The sequence below is a fragment of the Diuraphis noxia genome, unplaced genomic scaffold (genome assembly GCF_037042655.1).
Source record: "Diuraphis noxia isolate RWA-SAM2 unplaced genomic scaffold, SU_Dnox_SAM2 contig0002, whole genome shotgun sequence".
Classification (NCBI taxonomy): Eukaryota; Metazoa; Arthropoda; class Insecta; order Hemiptera; family Aphididae; genus Diuraphis; species Diuraphis noxia.
The window spans coordinates 63,415,224-63,440,807 of record NW_028301712.1 but is presented as its reverse complement, the minus strand read 5'-3'; the positions used below and the strand labels follow the sequence as shown (position 1 = coordinate 63,440,807).

The window sequence follows — 25,584 nt, the reverse complement described above, 5'->3', positions numbered from 1 at the left end:
AATGGAATCATAATATTATTGTATACGAAAAACTAAAAAGATTTTTTATTGTCACTTCTTTTAACAGACAGCTGAAAGCGGTAAATGTGACGGAACAAAAATATCTTTTCGATTTACCGGTAATTTCTGAAAGACAACTTTGACGAAAATTTGATAATCATATTTTATGAATAGGTATGATATTATGCATTTAGTGTTGTTGAGCTTACAAGAATTTTGATTTAATATCACTATAACAGTATACGCAGACATTGTAGTTACTTATATCAGCTTTAACAAATCGAGCTTTTTAAGAATAAATGGCGGGTGAGTGGGGTCGAAGTGTTAGAATTAACAGGTCTTATTCGGACATGGTTTTCGACGTGATTGTGGCAACATGCTATTGAAAGAAAGAGACGAAAAGAGAGAGAGAGAAAGAGTGAGAGACCGAACACGGGCTATACCAGGTTGTCGAACTTGATTAACGGTCTCGGCGGCAACTATATATGTGTACGTTATATTTCTTTTTCTTCTCTATTTATTATCGATTTTTTCTCTTTATTTTCTTAGTAGGCCAGTAGCGTGTTGAGCACAACTGGTTCGTTATTATTATGGCGATTCACCTATAATACATACTGTCACCAATTATACACATACGTGATCGCGAAATTGCACGACGATGATAATGCGGGTAAAACGTCACAAGGACGAATCGCATAAACACGCTACCACATCGTGCTGAATCAGACAAGTCGGACAGTGGGTCGGTGGCGGTGTACATTATCCAAGTTCAAGCATTCCCCTCCCCCGCTCAGAACAAAATAATTTTGTAAGTGTATATACATTACTATTATGAACCACGCGTAGCATTCATTTGATTCTTTTACACATATTAAAATAAATTATGTATAATTTTGTTATTATTTTCAGTAAATCATATTTTGAATACTTATGCGCAATAAATCGTTACGCAATCAATCATCAGATAAAATATGTAATTGTCGATAAACGATTAATCCGTTAATACGTCGCGTTAAGTGTTTCTAGTACTATCAACGAGCTCAATCACTGTTTGACAAACCAAACGAATTTAAACAGCATATTTTATGAATTACGTACGTGTAAAAACATAAAACCGTATACATATTGTATCCATATATAACATAAATATAATATGCTTAGCGCATATGGGACTAGTAGGTACAGCAATATTTATTAAACAAAGATAAGAAATAGTTTCTTATAAGGAATTCTTAATTTCAATATTATATTGTAGGAGTTAACAATTAAAATATTAATTATGAATGAATGTGTCGCAACAGTTGTGAAATAACAGTTGCAGACTTGCAGTGTATTCAATATTGGTGCCAAAATTTCAAATTGCGTAGCAAATTAAACTTGTAAACTTATAAATAGTCTAAATTTAGTATAATTAGATAGTATGTACTTAGATACCTATATAAGTTAATTTAGTCTAGGAACCTAAATTGAATTTAATAACAATAGATAATTCGTATACTTATTCACAAATCACAACGTCACAGGTAACCATGAAAAGGTGTCAGAGATAGATAAAAAAAATAGTTTATAGTTATTATCTGTTAATTATTATAAGAATTAAGAATATGTTTCCCTATTTGCCTTGCTATTATGTAAATTATTAAGTTTAATGACAAATAATCATGACTACAAATGACTACCTACATAAGATGACTTCAGAGACTTTAAATTATCAATTTAATCGTATACAAATAGTACTTACAGGTACTTTTAATAAATCATAATATTTTATTTACGACATTTAACAAATAAGGTACCTAATTTGGTTTCTAGACCGAATGGTGCATAATAAGTTATTTATACACAAAGAGAAAAAGAAATTTTTCTTAGAAAATGAGGTCGTTTTTTTGGGATTTATTTGGGATACATTCAATCACTACGGAAGAAATTCGTTGTAGAAAAATATAAAATTTGAAATAATTATATACCTAGGTATTATATTATATTATATACCCTCGTACATGAAACCTTATACATAGTCAAAGATACTGTCCGTAATAATATAATATGAAGTATGAACATACTGCATACTGCTGTCTGCTACCTATTGTAGTTACACTACGACTACCCATGATAAAATGTTGTAATAAATATTAGAAAATATTTAAAATTTTTTCACAGTACTTTATCAATGTTGATCTTTATGTCTTGATAAATGAATAACAAGAAAATTGGTGTAAGAAAATTAATTTCAAAAATAGGTAGGTACGTAATAAATACGTTGCTATTATAATAGATTAAATATTACGCTATAGGTTATTTCATCAATAGTTAAAAGATTACGAAAATTTCAAATTTTAAAAGCTTATTTAAATTTAATATAAATAATGGATTACTTATTAATTATTTTTAATTTGATTTAATGAGGTTTATTTTCTTTTCAAAGTTAGATACGTTAGATATTTTTTTTTTTTTTAGATAACGCTTTAATGATTTAATTATCCGATAAAAAAAAATATTGATTGTTAATTTAATATAGATAATAGATATCAACAAATTATGAAAATGTATTATATTTAGTTGTTATAAAAAACAAACATAGGCAATTTCTAATTTAACACTATTTTAACTCGATTTTAATTAAAAGAAGAATTTATAGTTTATACCAATATAATAGGTAACAGAGGTTAAGTTAGGTTAGGTTAGGTTAGTCTTTTCATAAAAGAAAAAATGATTATTATTTTGTTTCTTCCTGTTCAATCTTCACACCCTCATATAAATATCATTATACATAAAAGATAAAAACTATTGCATTTTAAAATGTCGTTAGTATCGAAAATTAATATACTTAATAAGTATAAAGTAGGTACTAAACGTTGGTAAAGACATTCTATAATATTTAAATATATTTGAGATTTTGTTGCATGCAGTAAGTTGTGTGACTAAATTGATTACTATGTTCACGATAAAATTCAATTTCAATTTTTATTCTAAATTTAAAATCAATATATTTTATCCCGAATCCCAGAAATTTTTTATTAAGTTGAAAATATACGTTTAGAATCATGATTCATGAGTACGAATAAGAACTATTGATCGCTGCCTAGTTGTGAGTTTAAAAGCTTACAAAGGCTAAGAGTAGAAATGGTTGTTAAGTTGCGTATATATTATTGTACATGTATAAGTATATTGACATACGCTCCAATAAGACATATTGTCACATTGTCACATTGCCAAAAAAAAAAAAAAAACCCAGTCTCGTAAAAGTCATTGAAAGGACCTTGATTGAGAAAAAATAATAACAACACTGAACTTCATTTTTGGAAAACTATTTACCGAGCCCGCCCTTATGACGATGAGCCCAGTAGAGGTACTGACCTGGTAACATTGCAACTTCCTGTCCGAATCCCGCCGGACTGCGGCCGTATCCACCGCATTGTGATGACGGCTTCTGGACAAATTGCACACGAGTCTGTCGATACTGGCGCGAACGCACAACCGAGCACCGGACGTTATACGCGAAGCCATAGCACTGTACTGGACGTGTTCAACTACATCGGCGACCGAACTGCAACGACTTGTTGGTCAGCCCAACACACGGACACTGATCGACCGGCGACTGTGGTCGCCACTCATAACAGAACAACCGTGCAGCACGTCGGGGAATCTCCGCGGGCCGTTCGCGGTCGTATTTCCACCTTTTTCCTACCACACATTCACCGACCAAATATTATTATATTATTATCACGGATGAGCATCAGCTGTTCGCCGATATGTATCGTTCGCGGACATAGATAATAAAGATATGGATAGGACCATGATAAAAGAACATGGTATGATGCATAGAGTAATATATTACTCTATGGTATGATGACATTTAAGTGATACGCATTCGTGTGACGTTATCACTTATCATCAATAAATGTTATCGTTAATTAATAACTTTTATTAAATATTTTTATATTTAGTATCCAATTTTATATTTCCGTATTAAAACTTATAATAGTAACATTTATAACTACAGTTAACAATATTAACTGTTGAGAAATATTAAGAAAATGGAGTTTGTTTTTGCGTTGATTTAACAAAGTTATTAAAAATGCCGGAATGAGAAGCTATAAGGAAAAGGAACCGAAGAGACTGTCCAATAACAGCGATGAGTGGAGGGAGATTGGAAAAATGCTAGATAGGTAAGTTCATAGTTTATAAATCATAAATAAGTTTACTGTTTATTATTTCAAGTTATCTATAAACATTGATACACAGTTAAGTAGCCAAGTAGGTACTCATACTAGGTTAGTTACTAAACTTTTTTAATTTTTGTTTATTACGTTGATTTTGTGTTTTGTATATTTCTTTATTTAGGTTATTAAACCGTATAAATGTTCTTGTTCGAACCAAAAACTTCTTGTGGGATTCCAAGAGTTAAAGAAATATTTAATAATGTCTTTGTCAATGTTATCATAATTCCAGGTGCTTTTGAAATTCCTTCACCATGTAATTCTTTGAAATAAGGTTCCATTATTTTAGTAAGTCTTACTAATTTTTCTGAATGATGTTTCAGGTTGCCTTTGGAAATATGACCTATCCAATTTGACTTGGATTCATTATTTTCGTCTGATATGTCTGAATCTAGTAAACAAGGATATTTATGTCCAAATCGATTTATCAGGTACCCAGTTATGTACTCTACATATTGTATTTCTAAATCGTCAAATGGCTCATTTGCTGTTTCAAATTCTTCTAAATGTGCCAAATTGTTCTATGGAATATTTGCCATTGCTGTGCCAAATGTCAACTCAATTTCAGCCAACTCATTATCATGAGTGTCTAAAGAAAACAAGTCAGGTAACAATTCAGAATCTTGAATAACTTCACTAGTTAAACACTCAGAATTATTTAAAAGACTTTCTTCTAAATCATTTTCCGAATTGTGGTTTTCAGTAAAAACAAAGTTGGAATTCTTCCCCAAAATATACCAACGTAGGCTATAAAGAACATAATATATTTATAAACATGCACAAGTTTGTATATTAGTAAAACGAATAATTAGAAATATTTACCAATATTTAAAATCAAGGACAGTTATACTGTTACATGCAGAACCGGCCATACCCTTTAAAAAGCTAAAGAGGTTCTCAACAACATCCTGGTTTAATTTCCTTGTTAAAATAAAAGACAGCCCTCGTGCATTTAAATCGTTGAACAAATTAATGAGTGATGTATTTGAGATAGCTATACCTAGAAGCATAAAAGGTTCAATTAAAAAAATTATATACATTTAAAAATAATATTTTTACCTTTTTGAAATGGTAAAAGATAATTCTTTCCATGAACTCTCATATTTGTAATAAAATTTGTCATTTTCGTTAATAAATCAAGTTGTTTTTCAAAATTTAGACCATAACTTTCATTTCCTTTATTGAAATTGTGTTGTGTATTCAACAAATCGAACCAATCATTAAAAAGTCCAATGACCTCAGAAGCCTAATAATATTCTAATATATAATCATATTATTGTTTATGATAAATTAAAATTTTATATATTAATATACGACTTACTTCTTAGTCTCTTTCCAGTTGTACTGATCAATCATATGTTGTTGGCCACAAACGAAAGTGCCTTAGACACTGTATTAGAAAATACATTGACGGCCAACCTTACATTCATCCTTTGAAATTAATGTGACGCTCTAAGTTTATGAGCCAATTTAAAATCTTTCCCTGCATTTAAATTTAGTAACTCTTGTAGTATATTTTTCCCTATATACTTTTTATCGGAAAAATAAATCCTCTGAAAGAACAATTTAATTAATTAACTAATTCAATTTTGTAAGTTTATATTAATGTAACTTGTCAAGGAAATGGTTCCTAGCTAGTTTAATTATGTGAGGTACGACTGCAAACACATGGACATTATTATTAGAAATGGGATGCTTAAATGATGTTTTTTCCATATTTATATTTAAAGTATGCCATAAGCCAATGTTTGTAGGCCCTGTATCACTGACAGTTGCTACAACATCATAACCAACTTTATATAGTTCCTCTATAATTTTTAATAATATATCCTTATCCATAGAAGTATCATAATTTATTGTAATAGATTGGCTGTTTCTAATTTCCTATTAAACCTAATCAAATATAATATTTTAAACATTAAAATTAAATTTTTATTTTACAGGTAAGTTAAACACTTGTCATAAATGTTTTACTTCTAGCTGCAACGGTTTGAACACACTTATGCGGTCCATAGACTTTCTCATACTTTTTGTCATACTATATTCTATCAGAAACATAAGTCTCGTCAAATGATATCACTGTAATTTTCTGTTCAGAAGTTAAATGGACACCTTTAACATGTGGATTTATCAATGTTATGTTAATTTTTTATTAAATACAATATTTTCATCAATTACCTTTAGCTTGTATTAATGTAAGCACATTTGTTAACAAACCTGGTTCCACTTGAAAGTTTGAAACCCATTGCCTGAGAGTAGAAAGCCCTAGAATGAATGAATAAAACTATATCAATTATTAAGTAACTAATGGAATCTTATATACTCAGCTCATTTCTTACTAGCTTTAGTTAAAAGGTTGAGCAATTGTTTTTATTGTTAAATTTGTACTATAATTTTGTTCTAATAAATATTATTATAATTAAATAAAACAATATTGCCCAGTAATGGAAATTTTTTTTTATCTTGTAAATATCGATATGCCTTAGTAGAAATACTTCTTAAAGATATTGCTGAAGAAATATCTTCTGGAGCTCATCGAAAAACTTCATGTTTGGGTCGTAAAAGCAACTCTATTTGTGTTGGTGAAAATAAATGTGATAAACGCTCAGTAAACCACGTTTCAAAATCCAGTGGAACTTTATTCAATTGTTCTTTTAATGAAAGTATTTCTTTTTGTTGAAAACTTATTATATTTTTCAGTCTATTATAATAAAATATTAAATCATACAAATCATGTATAGAACATATAAAAAATATTTACAAAAATCTATATTATACAACACATAAAGCATTTGGAAAGGAGGTCATTTTTCAATTTTCTCAAATTCCAAAAATGTACAATCTAAAAACTTTTTTTCTTTATACTTGTCACATTCTTCTTTCAGTCTAATCATTTTAGGAATACATTTTCATGGTATTACTATTTACGGAGTAGAACATAAATTAATAATTAAAAGTAATAAAATACTTAAATAAATAATTAAAACACTCTATATTATCAATATATTTTTTTTTAATAATGAAAACATTACATATAAAACTAACATATAATAGAAAACATGAATTTTATTAATACAAACATTAGAAAAATATGGTAAGCTAAATAGCATGCATACGTTTTTTTAGATCAATCAAAGAGGAATAATTCTTTCATACATATATTTTGGGTAACTTGAACCGTTTAAGCTGCGCACGCAGATTTTCAGCTGTAAATTTTCTCGTTGCAACAATTATATCTAGTTCATTAACCTTAATGTAATTTTATTATATCACATTATATTTTTATTATTTTAATATTTATAAGACTATAACACATACATAACAATTGACATAAAAAGTAGTATAGTTAAAATGCAAGCATACATAAAAAAAAATCAACAATTATTGGGATGTTATATAATAATAATATAATATAGAGAATTCAGTATATATAAACAAAATAAGGAATAAGAAAAATGTATGATTTAGTGAAACATCTCAATAAATAACATTTTTATAGTTTATAATCATATGATCGCTTAATGTCAAAAACATGTTCTTGATTGAAAAGGCTATTTAAAAAAAAGCTATCCTAAACAAATCAAGAACAAGTTTTTTTTCATTATAAATTCTAAGTTGTTGAATTTCTTCTATGAATCTCTTGTGACAACTAACTAAAAAACAAGTATATGCATGCAGAAATTATGTAATAGAGTTTAGAAGATAAATAATTAAACATACCTGTAAAATATATATATATATAATTGTTTTAATATCACAAAAATATATTTTTGTTATTGAGTTAAGTTCAATAAAACATAGATAAAAATACACAAGCAACAAAGTAGTTGAATATTTATATAAATATGATAATATGAATAAAAAACAAATCAAATAAAAAAACACCAATATCAAAGAAAAAGAAACGATTGAATGAAGAAAATATACTTGACAGGAAAAAAAAAGTAAAATATTTCAATTGCATTTAATTATGTTATATCCTCCAGTTATTTACTTTTATAACAGCTTATAGAATATAGACCTTGTAAACTTTTTAATTTATATCACAGTTGTCAACACTTAATTTGATTCTGAACAAAGTATTAGTTTTATATTGTTATTTTTTTTACCGACTAGCTGTGAAAAAATTGGTTAGGGTAAAAATGTAAAATTAGTGAATTAATTAAATGTACCTAAATTGCACTTTAAAGATTACATGATTTTCTTATGTTTTCATATATTATCTTTTTTTTCCCACAGTGATCTACTTAGGTATTATAGATATTTTGACATCAAAAATAACAATAAGCTTATTGGACAAGGATTTATTTTAAAGCAATAATATTATCTTAGGTGTATAGGTGCAATAGGTGTATAGGTATCAATGAAAATTTACCTTCAAAAATTTGTCGAGATTCCTTATCATTATCGGTATTAGTTGACTTATGTGTGTAAATCACTGAGTTCTTTGAATTAGTTTTAGACTCATTTATTATACTTGTTATAGGACTGTCTTCTAAATTTTGAATTCCACTGACATTAAGACCTATCATTTGTTACAATTTACATGTCACTTGAACTCTTGTTGACACCCATTGAGGAGTACAATTCTGTTTGTGCTTCTTTCATTAATTTCATAAACTTTTGGGGTGGGATAAACACCTTTTTTGGTCTTATTACTGGACTGTAAATTATATTTTCTTCATTCAATCGTTTCTTTTTCTTTGATATTGGTGTTTTTATATTTGATTTGTTTTTATTATCTTTATTGTCTGCATTACTGACAACTTCATCTTGTGGTATAAGTTTACCAAATAAGTCTCTATGTCCCTTCAACGATGCTTGTGAATCTTCAATCACTTCTAATTCAGAGTCAATGAACAAATCTAAATTACGGTCTAACGCTATTTCATCTGAATCGTCAATAGCTAGTTTCCTTTTTTTACGGTCACTGATTTGTAGCAATAATTGACGAGGATATTTAATTAGACACGGCATAATCATAATTTAACACGTCTATCTATTGGCTAAATAATAATAATAATTAAGTTACGTTAAGTTAATTTAAATTCAACTCTTATTGTTGCCAAATGAGCTCCGAATTCGGGAGTATAAAAATAAAGTTTGATGATTGAATGATTGTCATACGTCCAACTAAATACAGTTTCATCCATCCAAAAATAATGTATCACTGCCATAGAAAAACGATTCATCACTGCATTATTGTAGCAGTAGCAGTAATTTCAAGATTTCGAGTCTAGACTCTAGAATATTTGATAGTTGTGGGTGTTGTGGCTTATAGACTTACTAGTTAGTAGTTACTACCATAGAAGATAATATAGAAGCCTTCTAAACAAAAATTAAAAAAGTTTAGTAACTAACCTAGTATGAGTACCTACTTGGCTACTTAACTGTGTATCAATGTTTATAGATAACTTGAAATAATAAACAGTAAACTTATTTATGATTTATAAACTATAAACTTACCTATCTAGCATTTTTCCAAACTCCCTCCACTCATCGCTGTTATTGGACAGTCTCTTCGGTTCCTTTTTCTTATAGCTTCTCATTCCGGCATTTTTAATAACTTTGTTGACTAACGCAAAAACAAACTCCATTTTCTTAATATTTCTCAACAGTTAATATTGTTAACTGTAGTTATAAATGTTACTATTATGTATAAGTTTTAATACGGAAATATAAAATTGGATACTAAATATAAAAATTAAATAATAAAAATTATTAATTAATGATAACATTTATTGATGATAAGTGATAACGTCACACGAATGCGTATTACTGTTATATGGCTTTAGATAGGCCGTAGCACGGTTTAAGATAATATATACATATATATATATATACGCGGCCAGGTTAGGTACAGCGTGGTACAGCTGTTCTATGCTATGGCCGTAGTGGTCATTCGCTCAGCGGCAGCCGGCAGCTGATTTTATTGTTATTGTTGTCACCGATAAGAGATGAAACAAAATAAACATTGTTAAAAACAATGATAAATACGAATAAGACAAAAAAATATTGGAAAAGTCGCAATTGGCTAATTTAGTTATTTGCACGACGCCACGACAGTCGGAGATTGTCTTGTGCCGTAGTTCTCGTTGATCGTTGGTTGTCCGTATTTTTTACGATTTGTGCTCTCCGATTCCGTTGAACGTTTAACGCTCGAGATAGTATGAATTGATTTCTTCCGTTCTTCGGTATGGAACGACAAAGGCCAAAAAGTCGCGCTTCGTCTGAGACCAAACACCCGGTAAAAGTATGTACGACATCCGGATAATATTTATTTCTGAGGCGATATCAGAATTAGGACGCCTCTTTGTATATAGTTACTAATTTTTCATACGCCAAACCACAGTTTAAAATGTTTAAACGAAAAAAATGTGCAGTCTTATTTTTCTCTATATGAGCTTTACTCGCTCTCAGTTTTCCAATTTATTTGGTTTTTTTTATCAAGGCCGACTGATCGTATTGTATTTCTATAACACTCACCCTTTTGTTATGGACTCATTAAGTAATGCTTGTATATTATAGGTTCTCGTTGTGTGTTAAAATAGGTAACTATATTCATGTTTACCAATTGGACAATTTATATAAATATAATCCGATTTTTCAAAATCTTCGATACAATATACATTTTGCGTATACTGATTGATTATTAATTTGTGAATTTAGTATTATTTTGTAATTTTTTTTTTTTTTTTATTGAACTAAAAAAACATCAACAACAAAGGTTATTAGTTTTTGTTAAGATACAATGTTAAGGGTATTACAATGTTTATATGATGCTAACTACATATGGTTACTATTTAAGTTAATGTTACAATTTTTTTTTTAATCAATACGTTTAAATTTTGTTGTATAAATCCGATCCTTTGAGAAAGGCTATCATTTTCGATGTGGTCTCGTTGCTCGGTCCCAGAGCTCCATACAAGTTGGGTGGAATGTTGTATTTCTCCATAACTTCTAAATATTGATAACACTCTGTTATTATATGTTTCACAGTCAGTGTAACCCCGCAGGCTGCACATTGAGGGGGTTCTTCTTTGGCCATGAGGTGTTTATGTGTCATCCTTGTGATATATTTTGTAATTATATATCATGTTGACATTTATTTCGTTTCAAAATTTTATTTTTGTTTGTATTATTTATCTAGAGACTAGAATATGATATTTATGAACAGTATCATACTATTATTAATAGTGGTATCATTTATATCTAAAAGAGGGCAAAAGTTTGACTAGCTTAAATAGGTAACTTTAAACAAACCACTTGCTACGTTCGTAGGCATATATTATTATGTTCTTTATCCTTTATAAAACACACACATGCCAAAATTTATACATTTCCACACATGCATTTAAATATAAACTATTAATTAGTCATTACTAATTTATCATTGTGGCAATAATTTCTCAGTTTACCATATAATATACCGATACGACAAGAAGAAGAAGACCATATAATATTTTATCAAAAATAGGTACATAGTTTTTCTAATAATATATAGTAATGATTAAGCAGAAACAAACAGACACCAATTCATTGGGCTGCTTATAAAATGTGAAAGGGGCAAATGGCCACCTTGCCATCCTCTAATTGCGCCACTGATATTATTGATTGTAAATGTGTAATGTTCGGTTAATTATTAAGTAAAATATTTGAATATTGTATACATCATAAATTTGTATTAACATTTATCAACAATGAAATTTAATAAGTAAATAAGAATATTTTATCTTAGTTGTATAAAATATCATCAACTATTGTTTTGATTGAAGTACTTTTGAAATTGTACCCAATTATTTTATGGTGCTATTAACATGTTGACTGCCATGCGGCCGCCGGCGTCCGTATAATAATAATTAGGTATTGATAATTTTTAGACCGCCGGCTGCCGCACTATATCATTCGTAGGAGGCCATACTGCCGCGGGCTGCCGTAAATAAATTTGGATTTATATTATTAACTTTTCCATGGCGCTACAATAATGATCTTGAAAATATGCTGTGGCGTAGTGGGAATAGTTGCAATTTTTTTGGTGTAATAAACATAATTTTAACATTTTTTTTTGTATTTTTAATTTTTTTTCAAATTCAATAGTATATATACAAATACAAATTTATAATGACACTGAAAAATGTCTTTGGCGTACTCATGATAAATATTCCTGAGGCCGCCGGCGGCTGCATGGCAGTCAACGTGTTAAATTTAGTTAATTGAAAATTGAAAAATTTCTCATAGTATCTCGTGAGCAATTGCAAGCCGAGTTGCAAGCTATAGCTTTAAGTTGTAGATTTATTTTTTGGGTGTTAAATAAAATATTTCTAATAAAAAAAAAAAAAAATTCTATTATAGGTATTTGTTTACAAAATTATTACAATATTAATAATTTTTAATTTAATTTTTATTAGGATGTGAGTCCAGCAACAGTATAATTCAGTCACAATTATATGCTAATGTGTCTTTTGTCTCTGGAAATAACCTGTACTTAACTCTAAACTAATTTTATTTTTCATTTGTAAATAGATAAGGGCACTGTTGTAATTTAAGGAGCTTACCAACAATTATGATGAGATATTAAAAATAGTTCTAATCATCTCCATGCTCAGTCTACTGATGGGGGGACGAGGTGGCCGAGCGGTCTAACGCGTCAACTGTGGCTCTGCCGGACCAGGTTCGATCCTCGGCCATTGGGCGACATTTTTCTCCGGGCAAGTCACGGTGTTCGGAGAATAAGTGCCGCCATCCCCCACTCTGGGGCATGGCAGAAACCTACGAGTGCCCCAATAGAAATTCGGCCAAATAGGCTTCTGAACAAGGCCTTTGAGCCTACTCCCGGACATAGCACCTACGAAAAAAAAAAGGCTACTAATATAATATTCCATGTTAATAATTATACTTATTTGTTCAACATGATAAATAATTTTTTTCAACCTACTATTTAAAATTATTTGAAAGACAACAAGCATATTGTAAATCATGTTTTCTTTCATAGACGTTTTTAATAATTTTTTTGGTTGCAGGTTTATGTTGAAGAACCAGAGCCTATAGACAATGTGCTGAATTCTTCTGCAGTAGATGATGTAGAAAATGCTCTCCACGAAGCATTTAATGATATTTTTTTAAGTACGAAACTTTCAAAAGAAGTTAATGATAGTGTCAGTTATTTAAATAATGATACTATTAAAACATCTGATACAGAGAATGTTATCGAAAAACCTACTGCTAAAAATATAACACCATCATCTATGCTACCAATTTCAATTCCTTGCTCTGTAGGTTCATTACCAATTCCGTGTGCTCCGATATTTAATGAATTATGTAGTTCACCAGTTGATAAAACTTTTGAATCTTTGACTCCATTTAATGACGAACAACTGGCAGAATATTATCAAAATAAATTATTATTTGAATTACAAGACTATATTGAAGAATTTAATCATACAGAATTAAAATATTTCCAAATTTGTGAACATCCACTTTACACATTACTTCAAGATTATTTACATGCAAGACTTAAACTTGAAAGCACTAAACAAGAAATTAAAGAATCAAAATATTCTTATGTTACACATGAGAAACATATCTGGGCATTAGAACCAGCCTCATATACACAGTACGGTGAATGCCAAGTAAATATTATTAGAATAATGATTTTATTTAGGTAAACTAATTTTAATGCTATCTTGATATGCATAATATATATTTCATCCAAAGATGTTTTATAACACCTACTGATTTTTTATTATAGTCAGTATTTTATTTTATTTTTTCTTATTTCAGGATGGTAATCCAGTATCGGCTACTAAGAAATATGATATATCTAGATTCAACCAAGTAGCTTTAGATAATTTAGAGGTATCTCTCAAACAGTTACGAACTTTAGTCAACAACTATTATTGTGCCTTATACGATTGTCAAATGATCAAAGAGAAGGTTTAAAAGATTATGATTGTATTTTATCTTTTTCATAATATTTATAATTACATTCAGTGGCGTGCCCAAGAAGAAAGATTATGGATTATGTCCTCATTAAATAAAATCTCCTTAAATCCGTTATTTGTATAGTACCACAATTCACTAGATATATTATTACCAGAATTGGGATTTAAATATCATTTGAATATTTCTTATAAAATGCTTAGAAAAAGTTGAGTATGCTTTACATATAGTTCATAATTCAGAAAAATTAAATTAAACATTTTACATTACGTATTTTGAGGAATTGTATTTTGACCAATTTTTATTAAAAAATTAATATTACCTATATTATATAATATTATAATAAATGTGTTTTTAATTATTGTTTAATTTTTTAAAGTAAAATAGATCGACTATACAGATGCACTGGTGCATTATTTAGTAAAAAGTATATTTTGGATTTAGTTTTAAACATTTTATCGTTGTTGATTTTGATGGACTAATTTTTCGTTATTTATGGCTGTGATTATAATTGAGCAAGTGTTGAAGGATTAGGTATCTATTATCTACTATATGAATGCAGTTAACTACTTTACTAGTGTGCCTAGTTTACTGATTGTGTTTTTAGTTGAATGTGTTTATGTTGTGAACATCTGTATGTGGTGTAATACTGTAATGTGGATTCTGTAAAATGTCTTAACTTATGCTTAAGAGTACGTAACAGTGGTATTTGATGTCTCCATCTTACCAGTACATAATATAGCAAATTTATGTTTAGCTGAACACTGTAGCTCTTTTAGTTTAAAAATTACAGTGAATTGAACTATTATGAAACTTGATGGTAAGAACATTATCTGTGTTTGTACGTTGGTTTTTGGCGATAATTTAATTTTAAGTGAGTTATGAGCATTTTTAATGTACTGTATATTATATGCTCATAACTCACTTAAAAATTGAATTATCGTAAAAAACCAACGTACAAACACAGATAATGTTCTTACCATCAAGTTTTATTATAGTTCGATTCACTATAATTTTTAAACTAAAGGAGCTACAAATGTTCTGCTGAGCGTAAATTTGCTATATTACGCACTGGTAAGACGGAGACAACAAATACTACTGTTACGTATTCTTAATTTTGTTTTAAAATTCCAATTTTTGCATATTTTATGGTTTTAATTACATATTATAGCACATATTTAGTAATATTATTGGATGCAATTTTACAATTTTAAGTGCTATAAAATCCCAGCTCTGATTCCCTAATAACCCCCCCCCCCCCCATTGAAAATTCCCGGTACGCCACTGAGTACACTATGCAAATATTATAGTTCATCAGTTGAAAATAATAATAAGTAAAATATATTATTTTTTTTTTTAGATTGACTATTACTTACATGTATTATGTCAACCTTTTTCTACTTTGTCTGCGGATACTCCTGTGGGACTCTATTTCAACTCTGATGTGAGAAGTCTACAAGGAAAAAATCTTCAGTCACCTATCGATGATCTCAAGTCTTCCATTTCTGTATTATTTTTATACCAAAGAAAAATAATTAACGATAAAGTTTTTATTAATGAAACTAAAAACTTGTTAACGAAGATAATTGGTGTTCTACTTCGAGTGGCTTCATGGAAAGATCATTTCTTTATAATTAATCACGTTTTAAGGTAATCAGATATAACTGAAAATTAAAAGTTGATAATGGTTTTATCAGAAAATGTATATATAAATTCATTAATTAATATTTTTTTTATTTTAATCACAAAATGACAGTTACCAAGAGAAACATTTATTATTTAATTTAAATTTGATGATAATACACTGTAAATATATTATAAATTTAAAATACAGGTATCTGGGAGTATATATCTTGAGTATGCAGCAAAAGGGGTGTTATGGTTTACAAGACATACTACTGAGATATATAAAAGAATCTGGTTGCATGCAGAACTAGAGCAAATTCTAAAAGATACTTTTTCAACGATTAGAATATTTGCATTAAATTCACTCATCGTAAGATTGTATTTTTCTTAATCATAAATTATTTTATTTTGTGATCCAGATGTCAAACAGGTGTTGGGAAATGGGCCAACTCTTTTATCCAAATACCTTTGATTGATTTAAATCATCAAGATGATAACTTTCATTTAGACTACATGATTACATCATTGGCCATTATTTTATTACCAGTTCAAGCTCGAGAAAAATTTTTAGAACAAGTAAGAAACTGTATCGGTTTTGTTCATTTTATATGCACATACTGTATCATCAATGATGATAGTCAAGGGCTCATAAAAAATATGTTATGTAAATGTATATTTAAATAAACAGAATTTTGCTGGGATCTGAAATTAACGTCACATTGACTGGCATCGTTAATGGTACTGAAATATATTTGTGTTAAATTTTTCAGATTTATAAAAATGAAGGAGATGCTAATGAATCTATATGGGTAGTGGTAGATAGTGAAGGAGAAGAAGATAGTTCAGGAAGTTCTCAACAAACACTCCGTGAGAGTGATATTATTTCTTTTCTCAATCAAATGCCATTTTCAGTGCTCTTTAAAAAAGTATTTCAACAATTTTCTTCTTAATATATATATATGTATATTATAATCAAAAGCTTTGATAAATAATAATTTGTTTTTCATTTTTATAACAGATGATTATGTTTTCTGAAAATGATAATGTTTTACGTTTAAATTTGTGGAATGAACACGACCTATTAAGACTGATTGCTGTTGGCAGCGTTTTGGTTAAATTATTTAAATCTGGGTTAGAGACTTACTATTCTAAAAGTACTGAGTATAAACAGTTTTCAAAACGACTTGGACATCTACTTCAGGATACTGTAAACTATGTTACTGATGTATTAGAAGAATATAAGTAAGTTATTTAACTAGTATCATTATAAATTATTTAATTTTTTAAAAGAGTGTAATTTTATTTAGAAATCATAAGTTTGTGACTGCTAGAATACAAACAGAATATGATGCATTTTTGTTCCGTGCTGTTAGTTGTTTGTACAATAATGTTGATAGAACTACTTGGCAGTATTTAGTAATGCTACCTTTTGGACAAGTATCTTATCAGATGGTAGTACATGTTTTTCAATTTGTACTACATATTAAATCAGGTTCATTAAAATTAAAATGTATACCTATACATATATTATATATTTTATTTTAATAGTTTCATTTTGTTTATAGATTTCTATGAATGTTCATTAGAAGAACTCTCAGAATGTATTACAAATACTTCTGATGATGAATGTTACTATTTATTAACAGCTATTAGTAATATGGCCTTAAGTAGATACATCAATGACATAGACTTTATAAAGGCAGTGACTAATTGTTTATTTAAAGTAAGGACAATAATATGTACTTTAAAGTTGTAATGTATAATTTATTATTATTATAACTTTTTTTTTTTTAATAGATTGGATTTGTAATTAAAACAACTAAAGAACAATGTCGTAAAACTTGTCGAACATTGCTTACAAATTTATCTGATAAATATCCATTTCTTATTTCTGAAATTATAAGCGTACTTAAACATAACTTTGATGATGTTGGCTCGGTATGTATGCTAGAAATGTAATTGTTTTACCAATAGTTTTAATTTATCAGACTAATTAAAATTAAATGTATTTTATCATACCAAGGGTTCTATATATCTTTTTAAAACTCTTCAACTTCAAAATTGGAATATTACTATGGATGATTTAACTTACCTAGAGCATTTGATACTCAATCATCCAATTACATCAACAGAAAATTCTCTAAGTCGCCATATACTTGCAAAGATATTTTCGGGATGCAATGAGAATGATATTAAGTATGTATTATTTTGTTTAAATATGTAGTAATTAGGTGTATCAATTCATAGAACATGTTTAAATATTTTGAACATTATTTTTATTATTTATTTTTTTCAATGAAATGCAGTGATTTTATGTTAACTAAAGATATGCACTGCCGTATAGCGAACATTATTGTCAAAGCTGTTGTACAACATGCTCCCATCACTGTAGATGAAACTTCAACTCAATATTTAGTTCACAGTATAAAACAAGTAATTTTTATAAATTTATAAATATCTTCAATGTTAAAAACAATAACTAATACTATTTTAGTTGGTACAAATTAAATCAAACGAACAAGCTTTTCGAGTATGGGCATGGAAAGTACTATATACATTAAAACTCCATTTAATGGATCTACCAGACATTATAGTGCGTGGCTCATTACAAGACTTGAGTCATTATTTACTTTCTGTAATAGATATTGAAACTGATAATAATGTAAGTCAATAGCTTAACATATTTAGAAACACTTCCCAAATAATGCGTTTTGCTCAATTTTAGGACATAAAATATTTGCGTCATGATGACCCAATTGCTTTATACACTGCTATACATGTAACCACAGCTGGCCATTGTGTTCCAGTTATTCTAAATAAAGGTTTAGATTATTGTTATAGATTATTACAATACAGACACTATACAGCTACTATAGCTTGTCTAAATAAGATAGTTCCATTTTTTTTTGAAAATACAGATTGCCTACTGGAATCCAAAAAGTGATGATATTTTTATTTAAAAATATAATTTTTTATATTGATTTTATTTTATTATTTTATAGGCTGATTACGATTGTGGCAGGCATTATGGCAGATAATAGGAATAGTACAACAAAACGTGCTATGAATTTATTGAGTGTTCAAGGGCCGTCTGAAATCACTTTACAATTTACTAATATGATTCAATATCAAATATCAAATTATGCACGGTATGGGTTAATAAGTCCTCATTCTGTTATGGACCTTTGGACTAAAGTAGTGTGCACTGTATGGAGAGAAGCAGATTCGGATTTATTTGTATATGTGTTGGATACTGTAATCAGAAATGTTTTCCGAACCCAATCAATACAGTGGGCTCGAGAGTTGCTTATAAATTTGATAACTGTAAGTTTTGTTTTTGAGCAATCCTAACATAGTATTAACTGCTATTATTATTGTAGCAATTTAGTGGTTCAAAAGAAAATGTCACAGCTATTGGGTCAATATTTAATTTTATGTTTCAAAGTCCAGAAAAACGACCACTTTTATTGCCCAAATATCCCGTAGTATTGTATTATTGTCCATATTATGCTCTGTTGGCATTAGAAGCTGAAGAATGGTGTGTCCAAGGTAGAAATGATATTTGGAAAAACTTATTAATAAAATTACATGCACAACAAGGAAAATCAAATGTGGATGATGCGCTTAAGGTTTAATAAAAATAAAACATAATATTTAATATCATAACCATTGTTTATTTTTGTGTGTGATTAGAGAGTGTGTTCAGAATTAAAAGTGCCTCATTTTACATCAGGACATTTAGCTATATACCGGTGGATGCAGTATGGTTTAGAAATTCCACCTGGTCATCCTATGACTCCTTTATATTGGCAAAACTTTTTTAGATTGTATTTACAACGAGTTCCAGGGTAAATGTTTTAAACACATAATAAATATTTATATATATAAATCAATATTTTATTTTATTTTATTTAGAACTCAACAATTAGGCTGTGTTGGTCGCAAATTTTTTGATGGTCTTGTAAACTCACCATATCTGAGTAAAATTAGTAATAAACTAAAAGAGTACATTGATTTTCATCGCTCTAAACTTCAAACTGAACCAAATTCTGAAATTGATTTGCGTTTATCGAGGTATGTAAATTATTATTATTATTTAAAACTGCTGTTCAGATTGTAGAAACTCTAATTTTTTAAATATTTAACTAAAATGTATAAACGGCCAAAAAAATTATATTTTTAATTTTAGATTTTATGAAGCTTGTACCCTATGGTTATCTGATGTTCGGATTCTTGAATCTACCTTATTTATACCTTCATTGGACTCAATGTATGAACCAAATGACTTAACACATATTATAAATGGATCTCATGTAATGAAATAAAGTTTATGATATTTATTATTTTAATATAATATTTTGAGTTGAAAAAATTAACTTCCTTTTCGTTTAATAGGAGTGGTTGTCAGATTTAATTAATTATAAATTAATTGAAGAAAACAAACTTGAGTGTGTTCAAAGTTGGTGTGATTTATTTGACAAAAATACTCTAAGTAACAGTCAATCTAATAGGAGACTACCTTTAGAAAAGGATCCTATTACTAGAATTATCAACAGGTTTAAAATTAAAATTAAAATTTTCTAATATTAAAATATACTAACAAGTGCTGAATGCAATTTATACTTGTAGATTGAAATCTTACGATGATCCTATTAAAAGTCCAGATTTTGTGTTACGACTGTCAGATGTCCAAACAATAACTTCTGATATATTGTATCATAAAGAACATATGCTAAATATAGTACAATTAAATATTAAACAAATTGTACAATTCATTAAGTGGGCATTTATCATATTTTATATTTATTACTTTTTTTGTTTTAAGTTAAATAATATTGTTTTGCAGTAGTGTGTACCGCATGCAAACAGTTTGTCATGAAAATTTAGACAATCGGTACATTGATGGCGTAAAAATGGTTTATGTCCAAATGGATTCTACTACCCGAGTTCAAGCAGTTTGTGATTATAGAACAAAAAAAGGCAGCACCAGTAGTTGTGCTGGAGCAGCTGAAATCACTTTCCAAGTATTAAACATAATTTTCCAAAAAGAAAATATCAATTTACTTAAAGTGTAAAATTTAATTTAAAGATTCGAGAAGCTAAGTTAAATACAGATGTAGTAGAAATTAATTCCAATAACAGATCAGAATTGGACACACTAATTACGGATATTTTGGAAAATGCATTGCCGCGTTCATTAACAACAGCATGTACTACAATAGATCTAATTATTCAGTAAGTATTTAATTTTGTGACCATTTTTATTAAAAAACAATGTAAGAAATTTGTAATTAAACTTGTTTGAACTTATAGGTTAATATTCAATGAATACAACACATTGATAAAAATAGGGGACATTGCATTAGTTACTGATATTCAATCATTAGGTGTTTGGTTGTTCTATACACTCATGTCAGAATATGCAATTCTAAGAACATGTCCTTCTATTGAAAAATTTATGTTGACTATGCTTCAATCTATTGGAAATGTATTTATAAATTTATTCATTTTTTTAAATATTATAAATCAACAATTATTATAATTTAATTATATAATTCATATTTTTTAGGTTTTTATACTGAATAATGAAAATGAATGTTTACGAATACAAAACACAGCATTAACTTACCCTGAACTAGCAGATATATTGATTCCTTTATTTTCACCATCTAGTGCATCCACAAATATATTTGTGCAAGCTTACAAAAATCTTGTTGACCATTGCAATGCTCAATACGAGCCTATTGCACTAAATTTACTTTCTAAAGTGAGCGCAACTGTATTAGGTAATAGTTAATGAAATAAAATTTTAACCTTAAATAATTATCTTTTAGTTCAATATATCAGTTTGTCTATCAACGAAACAGCCTTTACTTCAAGAAAGGTCAATATTAATGGATTACTGTATAGGAGCTTTGATATTAGTTAAACAACAAACACGATCAGATTACACATGGTCTTTACATGAAGTCAGTAAATTTAATGTTTGTAGTATTTAACTATTTAATTGGTCAGTGATTTATTTAATTGTAATTAACAGATTTTTAGTCAACATCTATGTGAAATAATGAATCATGATTTTCCTGAACATTATGGTGAAATATTACTTAAACTCTTGGATCACTCTAAAGAAGGTCGCATTTATTGTCAAGTATGGTTCAATATTCTCAATACAATTTTGGCTCAAGCTGTACCTACTACACAAACAAATTCTGTGAGAACAATTTTGTTGCCAGGAATGTCAACAGATCAGCTAAGAGACGTAGTTAGACGTTATGCCACTGATCAACGATCTTTAAGTTCACAAGAAGTATGTTTTGACTTATTATTTTTGTTCTGCTCAACATTTTTTCTTTCTAACATTTAGCTTCAAGAAACTTTACATCTTTTGACCACACATTTTGCTAATGAAAGACTGAAATCTGCCACAGGCGAACTATATTCAAAATACAATGTATATATTGAACCATTGGTCGGCTTGTATGCCATGGTTACCCATGCACTTGTTGTGGGGACATTACAATCTTATCGTGGAATGTTAGCAAATAAAAGTATGTTTACTTATTTAAAATAAAATTATTCATATGAATGCTATAATATATTTTTTATGTATTTTGTTTATACTAAAAAAATATAATTGAATTACAATCTATATCAATAAAATATTTATTGCAATAGATTTTAAATATATTTAAAAATCACTATAAAATGTATTAATGTATATTTTATTACATTTTAAATGTTATTAAATGGAAAAATGATTTGAGTTTATATATATAAAAAAATGGCTTAGATTTCATTATTGAAATTTTCATTTTGTTTTTACTATCTTAGTATGTGAGTTTTTGTGTCCAACATTAATAAGCGTGTTTGGCCCATGGTTGGAACCATGGTATGAGGGTTGGAACACTGATCATAAATCATTAAAACTGCCTTGGTTGGCTACTGACACTTCAATATCTACTTTAATGGTTGATGCATTAGTGGAATGTATTACATTTGCGCTAGACACCATGCCAGGTAAGAATACTTTTGTTAAAAAATATTAACTACCATTGTTTGTGTTTTAAAAAAGAAATTCATTTATTTTTCTTTTATTTTTAGCATGTGATAATGTCTTAAGTTTTGTCTGTCAATGGTATATAAAAATGTTTGCTCATATTCAGACAAATGATTACATTTTTGAGATGATTCACACAAATCTTGAAAAGTTACCCTGGCAGAGATTTATACCAACACCTGTCGATTTAGATTTAATAATGAAGGTGATTGTTGATATTGCTTATTTAGTTCTTCATTTACAAAAATAATAGTTAATAGTTTTATTTAAAATATTTCACAGGTTATGGACCAATTTTTACCTCAATCTCAATGTTTTTTGGCAAATGTAATTTTAGAAGTACCTTGGCCATATGTTCCAAATCTTGATCTCCGTATACTTTTATCATTGTTTATAAAACTATCTAATCAACCTAATATGAGAAAAGTAATTTTGAATTTAAACAATTTAATTTGTTTCTTAAATGTTTGTTGAGTTATTATTTTTTTATAGGGTGGAAAAATTAGACCCCTTTTATTAGAAGCCCAAAAATTTGCTTGGTACCAAATTGATGGAGAAACATATGAAAACATTCTGAGTTGGTTTGTTTCAAAATATGATCCAATGATTGTGCTTCAACTAAGTAATGAAGATTGGTGTAGCACAGATTCGGCCGTGCTTGAGTAAGTCATGCTCTTCATAAAATTAAATTTATTATCTGCTATTTTAATATTTGTAATAACTTTTAATTTCTAGCCTCTTAAAAACAGCAGCTGGTTATAATCATGTTGATCATAATGCTCCATATGCAGAACCTATGATGTACAAAAGAAGAATATTTATTCGTGCAATGGTAAGGATGTTTATATCGCTAGCTTCACGATACAGGTCAGTGTTGGGAGGTCATTACAAGAATCTTAAATGTGCTTTTCACCGTTTATTGGATGAAATTGAAATGGTCACTAAACATGGTGAAGAGGCTAAACTATTGGTCCTAGAATTGTTGGTGTTAGTTAACCAACCTACAGGTTCCATATTATCCTCCCTCATGGTACAAACTATTCAAGAGTGGATTAGTCAAAGAAAAGCTGATTGTGGAGTATTACAAGGTTTTTTGATGGTTACTTGGGCTCATGTTACTGATCAGCAACATAAAGGTGATATACTTGAAGCTTGTTTGACATCATGGTTCAAACATGTTGGTAAGTTTATTGTACTAAGTGTCTATTAAATTTATGGTATATTTATTTTTCACTATTTGAAATAGGAAATGAAGAAGATTTTAAATGGGATAAAGTGTTATCACTGGTTCAGCCTGTGCGTCTTCATTATCAAGGTTTAGGTGAAGTATTAATGTCTTCCAGCCATTTACTTACATTATACACTCTGGCTCTAAAGGAATCCCAAAATCGATCAGCATATCCTGACATACTAAATACTTTAGTACAGTGTCTAGAATCAGTGAAACCTAAGTGAGTAGCTTAGAATAGAAAAAAAATGTCTTATTAAATTAAATGTATTTATTTCATGCAGTAATATTACTGAAAACAAGTTGCCACTTTTGTGGTCTTTAGTCTTACGGTTAAGCACTGTTGAAGATGATCAAACAGCTGAATATCTGTTACGAGTTGCTAATTCAGCAGCACAATTAGCCCAACATAAACAGAGTTGGAATTTGTTCGATGCCATCAGATTACAAAAACAGACCAGTATATCACCAAAGTAAGCTGCTAATTAGTTTTTATTTTAATTCTTTTTTATTAACAGTTCAAAATTGTAGATGTCGTGTAATATGTCGGGCTCTAGTAGCTTTTATACACTCACAGTTACCAGAAAACAAATCCAGTCGTAAACAACATATACGACAAGAAGATAATGCTCCTGGTGGTTTCTTGTGTAATGACAAGTAATAGCATTGATTTAATTTTATGTTATTTATTATACTTATGATAGACAAAATAACTTAATTTTAAATTTGCTTTGTTGCAGTGATTTTACAACGTCTATAGAATGTTTAAAAGCAATCAGCATTTTAGAGTCTTTAAAACTAGATAGACAGTTTTCTGATTCAATTGTAGCCATTGACATGGCATTAAAAATGATAAAAGGACCACAGAGTTCTATGAAAACTGGTGAACTATTCATAATTAAATTGGCTAAATGCTTATATACCGATAGTTTTATATACCGTATGGAACCCATTTGATGAAAGCAATTTGATTTGTCGTCAGTTTTAATTTTTTCTATTCATGTTATCTGTGATATACTTAATGTTGAATATTTATTTGAATTTTTATTGACTACCCATTTTTGTTGTTGATGATTACATTATACTTTAATAAGTTTATGCTGTTTATTATAATATATGTATAGTTAATAATTTTTTGTTTCGTTTTTGAGTAATATATATATATATATAATCAACTATTTTATTAATAGTGATGTATTGTAGTGTTTGTTCATCTTTTATAGAAATTCTGTATAACCATAATTATTTTATTTCTTTCGTCAAGTTATAAAATTGTATTAATTAAATTCTTTACAGTTTTTAGATTTGATTGACCAAGAATTTGATAAAGTAATCTGAAACTCGATATATAATCATATATGAGCCAATTTTAAATTTATGAAATAGCTTGTAATATAATTTAATTTATCAAACATAAAACTTATAAAACACATTAAATGAAAAATTTGAAATCTCTTGTTTCATGGAAAAAAATAAATATTACTGTGGTAGAATAGAAGTAGTAGAACCCA

The 25,584-nt window shown here is 28.5% G+C and overlaps 2 protein-coding genes across 5 annotated transcripts in view; one reads left to right on the top strand and one right to left on the bottom strand.

Moving 5' to 3' along the window:
- Window positions 1-3,679, bottom strand: part of qless (decaprenyl diphosphate synthase subunit 1 qless) — a 41,312-nt gene extending 37,633 nt beyond the window's left edge. Inside the window, exon 1 of one of the 2 annotated variants that reach the window (XM_089219230.1) lies at window positions 3,358-3,679. In XM_089219230.1, coding sequence (XP_089075356.1) covers window positions 3,358-3,507 — 150 coding nt within the window. In that variant the 5' untranslated portion in view covers window positions 3,508-3,679. The remainder of the gene's footprint in view (window positions 1-3,357) is intronic. The other variant, XM_089219229.1, reaches the window with a different exon arrangement.
- Window positions 3,680-10,208: 6,529 nt separating this feature from the next.
- Epg5 (ectopic P-granules autophagy protein 5) lies at window positions 10,209-25,262 on the top strand. 3 transcript variants are annotated; one of them, XM_015511727.2, is made up of 37 exons: window positions 10,209-10,473; window positions 13,241-13,849; window positions 14,001-14,153; window positions 15,520-15,809; window positions 16,205-16,361; window positions 16,556-16,711; window positions 16,804-17,027; window positions 17,093-17,277; window positions 17,351-17,508; window positions 17,583-17,723; window positions 17,809-17,981; window positions 18,092-18,218; window positions 18,280-18,447; window positions 18,511-18,725; window positions 18,788-19,109; window positions 19,166-19,414; window positions 19,479-19,633; window positions 19,701-19,859; window positions 19,975-20,098; window positions 20,181-20,341; window positions 20,415-20,564; window positions 20,632-20,809; window positions 20,875-21,020; window positions 21,099-21,273; window positions 21,355-21,552; window positions 21,620-21,754; window positions 21,826-22,095; window positions 22,153-22,336; window positions 22,620-22,805; window positions 22,890-23,050; window positions 23,128-23,271; window positions 23,338-23,507; window positions 23,581-24,026; window positions 24,092-24,296; window positions 24,358-24,546; window positions 24,605-24,730; window positions 24,814-25,262. In XM_015511727.2, the coding sequence occupies exons 1-37, from the start codon at window positions 10,417-10,419 to the stop codon at window positions 25,028-25,030; spliced, it is 7,263 nt and encodes a 2,420-aa protein (XP_015367213.2). In that variant the 5' UTR covers window positions 10,209-10,416; the 3' UTR covers window positions 25,031-25,262. The 3 variants fall into 3 exon arrangements, with proteins under 3 accessions (XP_015367213.2, XP_089075352.1, XP_015367212.2); XM_089219226.1 differs by having other exon boundaries at window positions 17,093-17,295; window positions 20,635-20,809; XM_015511726.2 differs by having other exon boundaries at window positions 17,093-17,295.
- Window positions 25,263-25,584: the final 322 nt, after the last annotated feature.

Coding starts and splice junctions, on each gene's coding strand:
- Epg5 (XM_015511726.2), top strand. CDS start 10,417: ATGGAACGACAAAGGCCAAAAAGTCGCGCTTCGTCTGAGACCAAACAC. Junction 13,850..14,000: donor CACAGTACGGTGAATGCCAA/GTAAATATTATT, acceptor TTCTTATTTCAG/GATGGTAATCCAGTATCGGC. Junction 23,051..23,127: donor ATTTAGATTTAATAATGAAG/GTGATTGTTGAT, acceptor AATATTTCACAG/GTTATGGACCAATTTTTACC.